Source organism: Podarcis bocagei (assembly GCF_964188305.1).
Source record: "Podarcis bocagei genome assembly, chromosome: 6".
In the NCBI taxonomy this organism is placed as follows: Eukaryota; Metazoa; Chordata; class Lepidosauria; order Squamata; family Lacertidae; genus Podarcis; species Podarcis bocagei.
The window spans coordinates 82,731,709-82,749,728 of NC_138130.1; the positions used below are offsets into that span (position 1 = coordinate 82,731,709).

Below are 18,020 nucleotides of genomic sequence, written 5' to 3' on the forward strand. Positions count from 1 at the left end.
TGTTGTATTTAAAGTAATAGTTGGAGCTTCAGTTGAGGGGCTTGCACTGGGAACGCAGAGATCTCTGCTTCTGGAAAGCACCCATACAGCTTCCTTGAGAATGCTTATACAACATGACAGTATTCATGCACGTTTACCTTTTGGAGGAGCAAATGGTTTGTACACATAAGCTGGTGAATAGATTGTCGAAACCTGTTGTTACTGAGCCAGCCAAGAAATGCTCAAGGTGATGTGTAACAGCTAGGTATCCTGGAATAAGTTATTACAATAGCATTGCAAGGACATTGTAAGCAGCTGTGCCAACAAGATTTAAGGAAGGGTATGACGCTTAACTTATTTCTGACCTGGGGCCTATCTTGGAATAGGTTGCCATGGAGTTTGGGCCTGACATGGGGCAGGAGCTGTGGTCGAGAAGAGGTTGGCGGTCAGATACCAGATCCGGCAAACAGGAACCAAGGGCCAGAGGCAGAGAATGTAATCATAGACAGACAGGCACAGCTATTGGAATCTGTGTAATAACCCAGTGGGACTCAAGATTGCCAGACCAGAAGGAAGGATTTTCTAAGCCACACACCCTCTTGAGTGTTTTTGCAAGACTAAAACTCTGTTAATGTTTGTCTGGATGGAGGCTAGAGAGGGACGTCTGAGTAGGTGTAAAACCAGGGCTTTTTTTCCAGCCGGAACTTGGCACCTCTCAGGTGGGGACCTCTTTTTCTAGAAAAATAGTGCTGTGTAAAGCTATCCTACCGTACAAATCTACATTTGTTGCTCAGCCCACTGTTGCCCAACCCACGACTGGAATACAGCCCGAAGAAGGTTGCCCAGAAATAAGCGTGGCCCGTGGTTCTGAAACGGATTCCGTACCCCTGTTATAGAGCCTAATGACTCTCCATTGGGCTGCAAGGTCAGCTGACTGAACTCAGGCCAATACTTAGGCCTAGAGGATGTCCTTGCCCTGTGAAACCCGGGTTAGTTGGTCAAAGGTCCAGAACACTGGTTAATGCAGAAGGAAGGCTGTTCCCTTGAAGCCCTCATTCAAGACTCCCTTCATTGCCTTACAACACTTAGCTTAACTGAAGCTGTCCAGTGCCCACACTTGTATTGTCTCTGTTAAGTAGTTTATCTACGCACTGCTTCCACATCTGCTTGTCAAATCAGAGATGAGGATAGAAAATGCTATAATCTGCAACAAGTTTTCTGGGTTTGTGACTTCTCCCTGAAGGAATTTGGGCCCATAAAGCAGTCACAAGATTACAATGGTTCATAAATACCTTTAAAAAAATTCCTGACAAATATAATCCCGCTCCAGTCTTGTTCGTATTTTGTAGCTATTACCTGCAACCTGGGGCATTATAAAAAGAGATCTTCTAAAGCACGGATAAACAGATATATTTAGCAGACATTACGGCATCTTTCCATAGAGGAGTGTGTTTAACTTGAAGTTGCTCGCTCGGTGCTGATAACGTATTTGTAAAAGAAAGGGAAATTGCATGAATGTAATAATGTACTGTGTTTATTGTTGCCTATAGAAAAAAAAATTACATTTGTCTTCAGCCAGCAGTTCATAGAATTAAAGAGTGAGATCCTGTTTTCCTAAGGGGTTTACAGCTGTAAAAGATTAAGTAAAAGAAAAGAATAAGGGGTAAATCAGATAAAACCAAGTGTTAGGATTTGCTGAAATAATTTTGGAAATTGGGATGCACAAAGGGGAGGTTTGGGGAAGTCGACGAAGTAAGGTTTATGAAAAAACGGATATGAAATTTTACATGGTTTGTTTATTTGTTTGTATGTGTCTATAAAAAATGTTTTGTAAAAGCAATAAAAATTTTATAAAAAAAAGAGATCCTGTTTTCCTAATTAGTAAATAAAAAATAAAAAATTGGGGGGAGCATCTCCCTTGAAGGTGGCAGTGGTGCACCCCCTCCTTAAGAAGACTTCCCAGGCCCCAGAAGCATTCAACAACGACTGTCCAGTAGCAAATATCCCCTTTCTGGATGAGGTGCTCAAAGAAGGTGGTGGCAGTCCAGTGTCAGACATGCTTTGAAGGAAACTGATTTCTTGGATCCAGTCTGGCTACAGGCCCACTAATGGCAGTGAAACTGCCTTGGTCATTCTGGGTTTATGACGTTTGTCAGGATGGAGATGGGAGTGGGGAGGGTGACCCTGCTTGTTCTCCTTGATAGCTTTTGATACTATTCACCACAATATGCTGAAACATCTCAGGGAGGTTGGGGTTGGGTTCCCTGTGCTTCAGTGGGTCTGCTCCTAACTCTAGGGCTGATTGCAGAAGGATGTTATGGGAGGCTACTGCCCAGCACCCTGGGAGTTGTCCTGTTTTGTCGTGGTTCCATATTGTCCTGCGTGCTCTTTAACATCTATATGAAGCCTCTGGGAGCACCATCAGGAGAGAACTGCCACCAATATGTAGATGGCAGTGGGCTGGATCTGGTGATGGGCCATAAACTGAAGCTGAATCCTGAAAGGTGTTAGGTGTCCTGAGAGAACACATAAACAGGGTTTAAAATGGATGGATGGATGATGTGCTCATGAAAGCAACTATGTGTTGCATCCTTACTTATTTTATTTAAACATCCCTAGGCCACATCTCAGGGCAAAGCCCTCACAAGGCAACTTGCATAAAAACCAGAACCATTTTAAAACAGCAGTTCAAAACCACAAAGAGGCCAGCAAGACTCCTGTTATCGGAAACAAAAGTGTTTCAGGCCAACAGCACCACAAATCCTTTGAGATAAATCCATCTGAAATAAGAGGGGCCCTTTTTAAACGACTGTATTGATGAGGCCGTATGATGATGGGACTACTTGGGAGGGAGTTTCACAAATGTGGGGCCGTCACTGCAATGGCCCTGACTGTCATGTCTGCCATTCGGATCCATTCTAGAAAGGAGTGTCATTCTCCCTTTCCTTCTTTTGTGTGCATCCCTCAGGCAACGAGAGCTACACTGACTCAGCACTGTGCAAACCTGGGTGATTCGCTGGGCAAAGAGAATGACATCGCTTTGATTATCGATGGTCAGACGCTGAAGTACGCTCTTTCCTTTGAGGTGCGGCAGTCCTTTCTGGATCTAGCGCTATCGTGCAAATCTGTCATCTGTTGCAGGTAAGAAATGCCAAGATCTTTCCATTGGAAGTTTTGAGCTTCCAGCTTATAAAACAAGTTTATAGTCTTATGTGTTCACATGCCCTGTTGCCTATGTGACCTCCTTCAGATGCTGCAGACAACAGCCGGGATGGGCAAATATGTCAATTTCAGTTTCTTATTTTTTCAATATTAATCCACATTGGTTTGCAGGTTTGTTTGTTTTTTAAAAAAGAATCCATGTGAATACTTGTCAGCCTTTTAGAGCAGATTTCTCCCCAAATAGACATTTTTTGCAAGCAATTCCTCCTAATATGATGCGTTTGTATGTTATTTTAACTGAGATTTGCCTATGTGTTCACACTTTCCCCAAATATTTTGTGTGCATTATTTGGTTGCTTTAATTGCATTGCAAAATTTGGAGCAAATTCCAAAGAATTGGCCTTTCAATTTGTGTATTGTTTCAGGAACTGGGAATTAAGGTAGGTTCACACTGAAACTGAAATGTGAAGTGAGCCAAATTCCTTCCTCCTCCCTAACTACATTGACCATGCTAGCTGGGGCTGAAGGGTCTGTCATGAAGCAACATCTGGGGGGCTCCGTGTTGGCTGCCCTTGGCTACACCACTGTACAGTACAGAATAGTACGTCTCCCTTCTTGCATTCAGGTGGCTTTGCTGGGAGTTGTAGGCTAAAACATCTGGAGGACACCAGGTTGACAAAAGCTGGGCTAGAATGTAAACTCTGCTTTGTTAACCTTTTGCTAAACCTCACCAGCTCCCCATTCATTTTGAGGTAATCCTGTTGATGGAGACAATGGGCAAACGGATCAGTTTATCTTGTTATGGGCCTCTCTCTTTCTCCTAAACAGACCCAAATTTACTGCAGTTTCATATTAAAAGATTTCTCCTGAGAACCAGCTTCAACGGTGCTTTATGTCTAAAGCCTAGCAAATGAATATACCATATATCTTTCTTTTTTTAAAGTACATTTTAAAATGACATTGAATGGCAAATGTGTATGAAATGCCCCTGTGGAAATGAAAAGCTGACTCTGAATTTATGCGACGTTAAATCCTATGGATTCATGCTACTTCAAATTGAGAATTGTGAGCCAAAGTCCTTCTAGATTTGGTGAAATAGTGTATCATCAGGTTGAAAAACAAAGATCTGTCCCAATTGCTCCTTCCCCTCCATTCCCACCCCATTAATGTCTGCACTATTTAATTTGAAATTTCCTTTCCTCTGCGCCAATTACATTTTAACTTTCTTCCTGTGAAGTTTTAAAATGCACTGCCTTATTTGACACACACAGTCCGATTAAAACAGCCCAGAGTGGGATAAAAAATGTTTTCTTTTCTTTAGTATCAAGCACCTGGCAAGCAAAAGGAACGTTTCTGCAAAGACTTATGGGCTATTAAAGGCATTCCTCCTTCTCCCTGGGGGCTCCACTCCACTTATTTTTATTTCCTTTTTTAAACCTATGAAATTACATCACTTTCCTTCCTCTTTTATTGTATTTTTCCACATTGTTCTTTGGGGGCGTTTGGGTTTTTGTTTTTTAAATGTACTAATAATTAAAAGTACTGTGCCTTTTGGTCACCAGAGATAGGAGAAGAGTAATATCGGCAAATTCTTGGCAGTGGAGGAGGATTATAGGCAATCATCCACCCTGTCAGTCATATGACTAAGGTTAGCTTAAAGAAAGGCATTGGAAATGGGAATTGGCTTGACTGCATGGGCCTTTGATCTAGCTCCACAAAGGCTGACAATGTCTGAAGGAAGTGGGGCATGACTCAAGAGTTTAAAGGTTCCTAGACTCAAAACATTGTGGAAAACGCATGGAACTTAACAACTTCACCAAAATGTATTTTCAACATGGGAGATAATCAAGGGGTTAATACCTTTGTTTATACCTCACTGCAAAAAGCTCGCTGACAGAAACCTAAAACAGGATTTGCTGCTAACTTGCAGAGGTTGTCTTGAGTCCTTAGATCAGCCTTGAGTAAGGTTATTCCATTTGTTTTAAGATGGTAGAACCTCAACAGACTTCTTCGTAACTGCAAATGAGATCACGTTTACTTCCCTGACCTTTTGTGTCCCCAGTCCAACATACAATTAAAATTTAGAATAAACGAATCTATGGGGTAATAATAACGCAGGTGGAAAGTGGATACAGGATGGGGTTGTTTGTTTTTACAATGGAGTAAAGCTCCGTACGATATGGGAAATAACATGAAAAGGACTAAAACTTGACATGAAATGTTTAACAATACATCTGAGAAATATCCCAGAAAGAATTTTAGTGACTTAGATGAAAGACATTACGCTATAGGGCACGGGTAACTAACCTGTGGTCCTCCATATTTTGTTGCACTGCAACTCCCATCATCTGTGACAATTGGCCATGTTGGTTGGGCATTAGAGTTGTAGGTCAGCAACATCTGGAGAGATACAAGTTTCCCACCTTTGCTGTAGCTCTTACCATTGTTTTGCCAGCTTCTGCCAAAAGTTCTGAATTATAAGGGCAAGCCCATCAAATGTGCTGGTCACCTGCTCCTGCTTTCTTTCAATGCCAATATACAATTACTATTTCTTGATTAGCTTTACTTAGTCATTAAGTTAAATAACCTTTGTGGCTTGGATGCTTTGTACTTGCTCTCTCCATATCTTGTATGCACCCCGCTACAATTAACTGCCAAAGCAGAGCTCAACTATGTGTCCCCGCAGCAGTAAGGAAGGCCTTTCCTCCTGTTGCTTCTTCTGACTAGGACAGCATCCTGTCAAATGGTGCCAGGTAATGGTAGCCAGGCAATCCTGGGACCCAGCCAGACCCAGCGCTGATCCAGGATCAGCCATTGGTGTTCCTGTGCCAGCATTTGCCTTCACAACAGCACCAGAGATCATTATGTGTTCGGGGCTGGTAGAAGAAAGCAGATGACAACCCACAAGAGCTGGCTTCCTGGCAGGCAGATTGCTGTTGCCTTCTGGGAGGGAGAGGAAGAAGGGCAAGACAGCAGGGAGGTTGACACAGCGTAAGCACTCCTAACAGGAGCGCCAAATTGGCCCCGGCCCACTTGGCAAGCTGCATCTGGTGATACACCTCTGATCTTTTTTGCATAGATTCATAGTGATTGAAATATACTTGGAGTCCTGTAGTGATTTCATGCTCTTTATTGCAGCTTGTAAAACAGTGGTTCCTGTAGGCCAATCAGTTGTTGCATTCTACAATCCTACCAGCCTAATAGGCTGATTAACTTCCTCCTGGAGCCTGATTGGTTTTTCCTGCAGGCCAATCAGTTGTTGCATTCTACGATCCTACCAGCCTAATAGGCAGATTAACTTCCTCCTGGAGCCTGATTGGTTTTTCCTGCAGGCCAATCAGTTGTTGCATTCTACGATCCTACCAGCCTGATAGGCTGATTAACTTCCTCCTGGAGCCTGATTGGTCTTTTCCTGCAAGCCAATCAGTTGTTGCATTCTAGGATCCTACTTGCCTATTGTTCTAGGATCCAAGCTTAGTACATAACAGTGATCTTTTGGCACATCTTAGAACTCCAACTTAATTCTATGTAATATCCTGTAGAGAAGGTTTGCCTTGCAGGGAAGGCAGAGCGAGTCAGCAGACAGGGAGACAAAGTATGGTTGTGGCATTACAAACCACAGATATCACAGTGTTGGTGGGATCGTTTTCAGAAGCATCAGATGTAGTAGTCAACCTGTGCCTGGACTTTGCCATTTCAGGTGGCTCATGTGGTTGCGGCTGTTCATGCAACTGATAAGTGCACACAGTCCCACAATAGGAACATAGGAAGTTGTTTTATACTAAGCTGGGCTATTTGCCCGTCCAGCGCAGTAGTGCTTACTCTGGCTGGCATCAGCTCTCTAGGGCATCAAGCAGCTTTCTTTCATATTACCTGCTACCTTTTTGCAGGAGAGGCCAGGAATTGAAGCTGGGGATTTTGTACATGCCAAGCACGAGCGCTTCCACTGAGCTGTAGCCAGGTCTTGTATAACTCCTGTAAGTGATGGTGTGTTGCCTGCTGCTGAATATCTATCCTGGGGCTAATATTTTTTTTTTATGCAATGCTCATAAATAGTTCAGTGATGTAGCACAGGAGTAGGAAACCTCTGGCTTGTGGGCCAAACTTGACCCGCTAGGCTATTCCATTTGGCCAACCAGCTGATTGGGGGGAAAGCACACCTACCTCTACACCTGATATAGGTTCTGTTTGAACCTCCAAAAACTAGAGGGTCGAAGAACAGCGTGGACTGTTTGAAAGTGGACAGCTCTTCTCCGCTCTTTTGAACCTCCAATTTTCCGAGGTTTAAAGAACAGTGTGGGGCAGCTTGCAAAGGGTTTCAAACGGCCCTACACTGCACTTTGAAGTCTCGACAAATGGGGCTTCAAAGCTCAGCATCACCCGATGTCACTATGATGTCAGGTGATTGACAGATTTTGGCCTGTGAAGCCAAAAAAGGTTCCCCACCTTGACATAGCAGAAGAGGTAGGAAAGAAATCTTGAAAACACCAAGGGGTGAGAATTTACCATGACCCTTCTGCTGCTGTGCAGAAGAAAACTCAATAATATAGTTTGCAAAATGAGCCCATGGAATATACCTGAAATATTAATGCCCATGTTGTTACTGGGGTTAGCATTCACCTAATGATTGTATTGTAATGCAGCTCAGATTGTGTTCATTTATTTAAAAACAACAACACAACAACAAAAAGTATCTCATTGACGTTCATTACAGAAGATTTCCCCTTTCCTGCCCTGTGACAAGGAAATGTCAAATGTATTTCTTATTAAAAATATGCAAACTTGTATAACATTAATTGGTCCCAAAGAAAATTATGTATGTGTTCCATTTTCTTGTATATACTCATCTGATGTTCCCTCCCCCCATCTATCAGCTACTGAATTATCAATGCTTATTATCTGGTTCTACCTCTGACAATTCATGACAGCCCAGTGCTCATCTTATGACTTTGAAAACCATAAGGGAAAGATCATTCTGGCAGCTTTTATGTGTGCATATAATTGAAGGTGGATGAAGGCTTGGGACTGCAGTCAGATCTTGGTATGTCCAAAAACGCGCACAAACTTTCCCTCACTGGCCACTAAAACAGATCTCTTTTCAGTTGAGTACAATTTATTTTTTTCACTGACTCCTCATGCGAGTATCTCTTTGGGGATGCATGAAAATGTGGTCGTGGTGGTGAGTTTGCAGACTGAATTTACTATGCTCTAGATGGCAACACTCTTCCCTGTCTGTCTGTCTGTCTGTCTCTCTCTCTCTCTTTCACACACACACACACACACACACACACACACACACACACTATAGGGTTTGCATTTGAGCTTTATGACTAGTGATTTCTGAGCTTTATTATTCTTGTCATCCTCAAAGATTTGCAGAATCAGCAGAAAAGCATAGTGACTGCAGATTTGGGTTTCTGTTCTTTCTTGTTAATCAGCTTCCTGAGCTAAAAGCAGGGTTCTGCAGTATCTCTGCCTTGGATGGTTTATCACAGAGATGGGGAAACTGTGTCCCTCCCATCAGCCGCAGCCAAGTGGCTAATTGCCAAGGATAAGGCAGGTGTAGTTTCACAACATCTGGAGAGCAACAGGATATCCACCCCTGGGTTAGCACACTGTAACCCAATAGCTAGGAGAGCTGGGGAACCTGTGGCCCCCAGGTGTTGCCGGACCACAACTCACATGCTTCCCGATTGTTAGCCATGCTGGCTGGGGCTGATGGGAGCTGATGTCCAACAACACATGGAGGACCACAGGTTCCTAACCACTGGCTTAACTAGAGCAGGCTTCCTCAACCTCGGCCCTCCAGATGTTTTGAGACTACAATTCCCATCATCCCTGACCACTGGTCCTGCTAGCTAGGGATCATGGGAGTTGTAGGCCGAAAACATCTGGAGGGCCGAGGTTGAGGAAGCCTGGACTAGAGCTTAGTTGGGGACAGGATAGAAGTGTATAAAATTATTCATGGCGTGAAGGAAGCACATAAGGAGACATTTTTCTTCCCTTCTCATAACACTAGAACTCAAGTATGTCCTATGAAGCTGAATGATGGAAGATTGGGGATTTCTAGTTGTAATGGCTATGCTTTGTCACCTGAATTCCAGTTGCTGGGGAATATAAATGGGGAGAGTGCTATTGTGTTCATGTCCTACTTACAGGCTTCCCACATTAAAACATCTGGTTGGTCCCTGTGAGAAAGAGAATTTCTGACTAGGGGGCCTTTGGTTTGATCCAGTAGGGTCTGTCGTATGTTCTGGGGGATATTTTTCTTCTTAGTATGTATTGCTCATGGATGGCATTCTAGTATTTTGTGATTAATGAATGCAAGTGATAAAGTAAATAGGTCAGTCTTACGATAATAAAGGGAATACTTACTTATCAGGATAAAACAATATCTGTGATTCATTTCTTTGTGCAAGTTTGTGCTTTGGGAGTGGGAAACACAGAGTAAAATTAGGACTGAGCCTAAAGGGGACAATTTTCACTCATGGGGGGAATCTCATCAAAAGGGGGTGAAAGTGTTTGTCACTGAAACGAGAACAATGCTGCTTAATTTGCCATGTGTGATGTCCGCATGTATCCAGCTTTGACAGCGTATTATAACATCATCCTATTCAGTGTATGATGCCCTAACCAAGGTGGTGATGTGACTATTGCTATGAGGAAGGCTCAGGGGGCTGTTTTTTAAAATGTCAAAGCCAGGGAAACTGGTAGGGAACAGATAATAAAGTAAGTGAGTTGGGTGGGAGCGGGGAGCCAAAGTAAATATTTCACACACAGCACAACATTTGCTCTGAAATATGAAATGGAATCTCTTGCACTTCCATGTAGGACAACACCTCTTGAAATATGCCAAGGAGGTCTTTATCTATGTCTATGTACTGCAGCCTCCCTCCACCATCGCTGACTCGGCCATTTGGGACTGATGGGAGTTGTAGTCCCAAGTATCTGGAGAGCACCAAGCTGATTACCTCTGGCATAAAATGTGCTGCACACTTCTCTATGTGTTGAGGAGTCCAGGGGCACTGCTGAAGGGTTTAATGTCCTTCGACTGATTGCACTTGCGGTTTATGGCATGGAAACATTGGTTTCAGTTGCACGTGTACATGCAGTTCCCATTGAAAGCAACAGACTGCTAAAGGCAGGCTGTAAAACCCCTTATCCTGCCTCAGACTCCCAGCTATTGTTGCAGCTCCTCAGAGAGTCACCCCAGGTAGAAGCTCTTAGTTCTCCCCTCTTCCTTGAACTGAAACTGCAAACCAAGCTCCAAGCTGCTTCTCTCCCTTCCCTCTATCTGGGGAGCGTTGCCTTCAGAAGCCTGGAGAGACATTCCAGGGCATCAGGAAAACATTCACCATCGTTAAGGAACATTAATAGTCCCTTGTCAAATCTCTGTCCCTAGCAGGTGACACTTTAGGCAGAAGCCTAATGGCAGAGCTAAGCACAGTAATTAAGATAGCCCAGACTCACAGCAATGTGATGATAAAATAAGTTTTCTCAGGTTTTTAAACTACAGATATGCCCTGTAGTTTATATATTGGAAAATGAATAAAGCGGACAGTCTTGCCTCTCAATGAAATGTGATTAATTGCTTCGTATGTGCATGTCTGTTCAATTTTTAAATAGCTGAAGTAAGCAGATCTCAACTTCTTCCCTTGGGGGATTGGCTTACAGGGTACTCACCATACTTGTGGGAATTTTTTTTTAGCAATATTTAGACTGCAGTTTCCTTTACATAACCTCATCCTATTATTCTAACTGTGAGTTCATACATTCAGTAATTCCTCTTCCTCCTTTGTATATGCCCAGGATAATGCTATACATCATATAAATTGTAGGATTATTTAGCTTCTTTTTATATCCACAAATCTGCTTACAATTTTCCACAGTTTATTTTCATCTTAGAAGTGCTTTTTAAGAAGCAGTTTCAGCACATACATCTGCAACGCTTCTTCTAGCTTGATTAGAGGCAGGAAATCTACATGGTGGTGCTTGCCTTCCTTTGTGGGCTGAGCTGATTCTGAAGGCTACTTCAGATGTTCAGCCATTTCCTTCATGGAAAGCAAAACTTCCACACACGTGTCTGCTTCGCTGTTTCCATAGAGGACTATGATCAATGGTGGATTCCTAGCACATATGCATGTGGTGAAATGTACAGTTATCCTGCAGGACAGTGTATTCTTATTCTGTACAGGAAATGTATAGGACTGAGATGAAAAATTTACCAGTGAATCTTTTCAGCTTGTGAGGGGGAGACAGTTTCCATGAAACCCCATCCTTTTACTATGTCTTTTATGATTGACACCACCATATAAATAGGCCATATGCCTATAATATATCAGAGAGCACAAGCAATAACTCCTATTCTGGTTTGCCCTCCTCAGGCAGCCCAGTCTTGTTGCCTACATGGCATAATTAAGAAGCCAAATCAGAGTGAGGCCGAGTCTCCCATGACCACTATAGCTCTCCCTTTAAATGTTTGGTAATCTTCTATATGAAGGCATCATCCAAGTCTTCAGTCTGGCTTGGAGGTCTATAGCAGACACCTACAGTAAGGTCACTGTTGATATACTTTAATGCTCTCTGTTTACTGTTTCGGAACAACTTCTGTGTCACTAGAAGAAGTACTTTTAACAGACATTAGGTCTGGCATGTAGGGCAAGTTAAGGTTTTTAAAAACTCTTCCTTCTGAAAAAGGCGTTTTCCCTGTGCATTTTATACAAAAATAAATGAATTGGGATTTGCATGTGTTTTCGCTCAAAAAGAAAATTGTTAATCTCTGCCTTACCTCACAGCAACAATTCCGATAGGCAGTTTCAGTAGTAGTCACACTCCAGCAATTCCATTAAATCATTACTGTTGACTATTTTATTTGCTCTTGCTATAGTTCATTACACAGCTAGACTGTACTAATCCCATTAGCTCCTGCAGTATGTATGCATCCGGTAAGTGCGTGCAGGATTTCAGTCTTAAGATGGAAACAAGTACGCTGACTGTCCATTCTAGAAACTGGATTTGCTGCCCCTCTGCCATGTTGCTGTCTTCCTTCTTTCTCACAATGAGAGCTGATGTATTATTTAGTTAATTTAGTTTATTTATATACCGCTTTGTATTTTGACAGAAATCTCTTAAGTTACAGATCCAACAGAAAGGAATCAATAAAAGAAATACAATGCAAATTTCATATTCAAAGCCAAAACATGAGCCACATCGAGTGTTGTGTGAGCAGCTTTCTGCTCATGCTGTCAGACTTTCCATTCCTCTCTTCTTCCTGTGTGCCCTCCAAATCTGCGCCATAGTTTTTCTCCCACTGTATGGAACAGATTTTGAAGGTGCATGCAGAGCTGCAGAGGAGAGAAGTGGGGGAAGTTCTGTTGTTCAAGCAGAAGTTTGTTATGCAAGCGGAACAGCAGCGTTGAATACAATCCAATATTACTACTACTAATAATAATAATAATTCCAATTTTTTAAAATTACCCATTTAAAAAAATACACTCTAAACAACGTCCATAAACAAAGTAGCTAAGAACTACAAAAGCAAATCATGTATAAAGCATCAAAATATAACAAGATACATCAAAATTCAACACAGTTATCATTGTAATTGTGACTGGCGAAGTTTTCCCATTAGCGCAAGGACTCCTTCTCTCTCTCCCGTCCACCCCTCTCACATGCACAACACTAATCTGTTTTGTTGGTTTCCCCTCCCTCTGGAACAGATTTGGGGGGGGTGCATGGGGAGAGGAAATCCTTGCACTAATGGGATGACTTGGATTAGATACAGCCCTACTTATTAAGATTACATACAAAAAATGCATAATAAAATCATCAAAACCATTAAGCTACACATCCACAGTACACAAAACCATACATTTGGAAGAGCAGCTTCTGACATTCAGGTATAGCTGAGGCATTGCATATAAAACTCAAGAGCAATGTAATATTGTCATGTGCACCTTCCCTTAGCTCTTAATGGACAAGTTTTCAACTCCCATCTTCATTAAAATATGACAGGATCCATCAGGTACTAGATAGAAATTGTTTGGGGTGGGGCTTTGAAGAGAGAATCTCCCCTGTGAGTCACCAGTTGATCACTTACAGGCAGTGGTGCCCCTCCAGATGGTGAACACCAACTCCCATCAGCCCCAGCCAGCGATGATGGGCTTTGTAGTCCAGCAACATCTGGCTCTCCACATCTGACTCAGAGTTTACCAGTGGAAATGGTTATATGAAAATCTCTTTTGCCACAAGGATATATATGTTCAGCAGTAGTGTTGCTTGCTTTCCTCTCACAGATATTGCTATTATTGAGCAATGTTAGTATAGAAATAAACACTTATCTTAAGAGGCAAGAAAAGGAAATAAAAAGTTGTGACGCTTTCATCCTTCCGGTTTGTGTTTCTAGCTCCAGGTGTTTGCAGTATATTTGAGTGCATCTTGTCTTCCCTCACCATTCCTGCCCTTGTTTCTTTCCGTATACACTTTTTTTTTTAAGGGATGCTTGTCTTGCTGGCTGGGCTGACAAGCTGATCTCTGTTATGTTGTTGCCAATCAACCCTGTCTTGGGGGACTATCGATTTTTGTTTCTAGTTTGTGCTGTGGAAATCAATATTTTACTGGATGGTAGACAGCAAGAGCACCGGCAGCCAAAGCAATTTAGTAGAGGCTGCAGCCAACTTGAAGGATGGATATATTTGGTGTTCAGAGATATTGTTCCCTCGTGAGGGGAGTAGTTGGGGGAAACAGATATTGTGGTAGTTAAGAGTATACCACCAATACATTATTTTAAGATTCTGCTAGACAGAGGAAATGTTAAAGGACTTGAGATGTACTACTGAGTGTTTTATAGTGTGATGAATGATGGTTGTAAAATATCTTCTATTGTCTAACAAGCAGCTGGTACTAATAAGTCGGGGTGAGGAAGCTAGGAATCAGGGAGGGGAAAACCTAAGGACTGGGGGCAAATACGGCCTTCCAGGCATCTCTGTTTGTTCCTCAGAAGTGTCCTGAGGCCACACCCTCTCCCTAGCCACGCCCCTACTCTCCAGGCCACACCCCTCACTGATCCTGATTTGCATCTTCCTAGAGTGTTTTTTGCCTGGCTGGAATGTGACCTTGAACTCATGATAATGCCTCTTGATGGGGGGGGGGGGGTAGGAGAATCTGTCCATTCCACTCCTCTCTGTTTCTCATTTTTCCAGTCTTAAATTCAGCTCTCCACATTTTGCAGCAATTTGTTTTTTAAAAAATCCTAATGAAAGTTCACCAGTGATTTAGTGAGGCTTTCTCCCAATAAACTCATTTTTACATGCTGATTTTTGGCTAATGCACACGTTTTGACGAGCAGTTTTCTCTAATGTGTTGCATTATTGCATCTTATTTTCACTAATGTCTTCATTTTTATGAAACCCCCCTCTTCCAATATATACATTTTTGAAAACATTGGTTGGTGAACTGCAACGCAAAATTCAGATAGGTTCAGATTTCAAAGGAGAGCTGTGTTTCAGTTTGCACATTTTCCCAGAAAGTGTGGTTTTAAATATGCACTGAATCGAATTTCTCCCCCACCCCTCCTCCTTGCTTGCCTAGATGGATGCTCGAGAGGGATGGGTGAATAAATTAAAATTTGTTGCTGCAGCCGCTTTTGCTTCTGGGCCTGTCCATCGCAGCACGTGGCCCTTGGAAAGTTACTGGGAAAGAATGCAGCCCTCCGTCTGGGAGTGGGGAGGTTGCCACCCCTGCTGTAATCAAAAGGGAGGAGAGGACAGAAGGAGTCTGCTGCAGAAAGAAAAGAGGACTTCTGTAATGAGACGGACCTCTGGCCACCTCCGTTGCTTTGACTAATAATATTGCCCCTGCCAAACTTGTTGAGTTAAGGTATTAGATTTCCAAATCTATCTTGATTAAAATCTAGGCTTTGTTGATGCATTCCCCGTAGCAAAATGGCCTTAGCTTCCAAATGTACAGATTCTTAGCTTTTAACTGAAACGGAGGCATTATTCTTTAATCAGGGGAGGGGGGACAATCCGTGCGACCCTTTTAGCAGGACAGGATGAGATATTTATTGATTGATGGATAAAAAGCATGGACGGCTTGATTATAAAGAAACTCAACAACTCCAAAGCTGTTTACAAAGCAGAACAAAACTATAAAATTATCAGTATAAATCGTTAAACACGGCTATTTAAAACATCAACCATTTAAAATCAAGGATAAGCTAAAAAAGCGGATTAAAACACATGGCAACTTCCTACCTATCTGAGTAAAGGTAAAGGTAAAGGGACCCCTGACCATTAGGTCCAGTCGTGACCGACTCTGGGGTTACGGCACTCATCTTGCTTTACTTGCCGAGGGAGCTGGCGTACAGCTTCTGAGTCATGTGGCCAGCATGACTAAGCTGCTTCTGATGAACCAGAGCAGCACACGGAAACGCCGTTTACCTTCCCGCCGGAGTGGTACCTATTTATCTACTTGCACTTTGACGTGCTTTTGAACTGCTAGCTTGGCAGGAGCAGGGACCGAGCAATGGGAGCTCACCCCGTCGTGGGGATTCGAACCGCCGACCTTCTGATTGGCAAGCCCTAGGCTCTGTAGTTTAACCCACAGCACCACCCACATCCCTACCTATCTAAGTAGGCTTGCCTAAACAAAAAGGTTTATAGCAGGCACTGAAACGATTACAGCGAGGGTACCCACTTGACATCACTCAGCTGGGATTTCCAAAGTGTGGGCATTGCCACAGCAAAAGATTTATTACAAATGCAGAACAAGTATTATACAGCACCTTGTAACCGTTCCAGTTCTGTAGCTTGAAGTAGCCAGTTGAGCATGGGGTAAGCAAGCTCTTAGTTAAACTGGTCCCAAGTAGTTAAGGGCTTTATATCTACTAAAAACATACCTTGAACTTGGCCCAATTACTGTCTGCTCGGTGAGTGTTGCCTTGGTGGCAAAGCTACTGGCTGACAACTGTGCCATGCGCTCAGGTCACAGCTCATTGTGTCACCATGGAACTTCAAAGAATAAATTACCGGTAGACTACTGTAATAGCTTAAGCCATAGTCTGGGTTACGGCAGAGCAGTCAGATTTTGCATTTCCTTCTGTTCTCATTCTAGTTTAGAAAGGAAAAAAAAAAGGCTAGAGGGAACAAGGTAGAGCTGTATAAGATTATGCATGGAATGGGGAAAGCAGCAAGAGAGAAGTTGTTCTCCCTCTCCCATAATGCTAGAATCCAGAGTTCAGCCACCAGATTCAGAGTAGGCCACGGAAAGTGCTTTTTCACACAGCACGTAGCTAAAACTATTGAATTTGCTACCACAATATGTGGTGAAGGCCACTAGCACAGATGGTTTTAAAAGGGGGTTAAACCATTTCATGGAGGATAAAGCTGTCAGTGGCTACTGGCCATGATGCCTGTGTTCTCCTTCCACTGTCAGAGACAGTTTGCTGGGGAGCACAGATGGGGGAGACCACTGTCCGCTGTGTCATGCTGTCTCTCAGTTCCATTTGACATTTGTAGCAGTGCAAAGCGATATTCACTCCACAGCTTTTTTTCTGTTCCTCCACTCCACCACATGCCAAACAGACACATACACAAACCCATTATGCAAAATCAAATAAATAAATAATAAAAATAAGATATGCTGCTTGAAAATAAGTGGAAGATGAATAAATGTATGCCAATGGAAATTGTGGCTGGCTCCTTATTTGGGTTTTCAGTATGCACCACAAAGGTATAGAACCAACAAACACTTTGGCATGAACCAATTTTCACATAGTTAATACTCTGAGGGCGTTCCAGTCACTCAGCAATTCATGTTTTGGGGAACAAGAGAGGCAAGATTTTTTGTTGCTTTTCCAGTTTGATTCCTTCTAATAAGACCAGAAGATTGACTCTTTCAACCAGGAGATGCTGCTGCCTCGGATGTAAAGGCTGTTCTCTAGACCTTTGGAAGAATGAGAACTTAAGATTTCTGTAACCTGGAGACTCTTAACTCACTGTCTGGCGGTCAGTGCTTCTTACAATGTGCTACCAACATTCCCTCTTGTTTGCCTACTGTGTCTTGCAAAATGTTAGCAGTTCTTCCCAACTTTATTGTTTTCCCTCCTGGTTTGAAAAGTGTGCTTTCCACTTGGTGCTCTGGGTCATTGAAAGGCAGTAGTTTACCCACCTTTGCAGAACCTTTCTTTAAAAGAAAAAGAAAGTGGGGAGAGAAAGAGTTTTCCCCCATCTTCTTCATAAACCAAGGGATATTGTCAGAGCTGCTTGAAGATCCTAGCTCACAGAGGATCACGCTAGCCAGCGATCATTAAGTAAAAGTCTTTATTGAATTGCAGTTTCCATTCTCACGCTGCTGCGGGCAACTCTACGTCTAGTAGCTAGATCGGCGAAGCTCCGTCTGAGTCTCCGCCCCTTGTGCACCAACTTAATATCCTAGCCCTGCTCCACCTTTTCCGCCTGACTGTCCTCCTCTGGGTCCCTCTACCCCCCGGGGTTTCTTCCTTCCTGGATTCTTCTGACGCTGACCCGGACCCTCCTGCCTCCTTGCGCCGGGCTTTAGGACCTGGTTCCCTTTCCGGGCTGCTTACTGCGCCGCCTTCCTCTGCATTTGAACTTGGCGCGCGCGCCCAACCTTCCACTTTCCTCTTAACCGTTTCTTCGCTCCCCGATGGAGGTGTGGCCACTCCTGACTCATGCCCTCCCTCCTGTGGTGAGCTGCCAGCGCTTGCCCCCTGGCTCCCTTCTTCTTCCCTGCTCCCTGGCGGTGACGCTGGTCCCGATTTCCAACTGCTCTCCCCTGAGTCCCCTCTGGCTCTATCTTCCTGGGGTGCCCCCCTAGACTCCCCCCTTGCCCTGGCCACTGGTGCTCCTTTCTGTGAA

General features: G+C 43.3%; 1 protein-coding gene across 9 annotated transcripts in view; it reads left to right on the top strand.

Annotated features, from left to right (window-relative positions):
* The window catches only part of ATP8A2 (ATPase phospholipid transporting 8A2), a 341,618-nt gene that overhangs the window by 125,592 nt on the left and 198,006 nt on the right, over positions 1-18,020 (top strand). For all 9 annotated transcript variants that reach the window (XM_081197884.1, XM_081197885.1, XM_081197886.1 and 6 more), the window contains one exon: positions 2,948-3,120. In XM_081197884.1, coding sequence (XP_081054010.1) covers positions 2,948-3,120 — 173 coding nt within the window. The remainder of the gene's footprint in view (positions 1-2,947; positions 3,121-18,020) is intronic.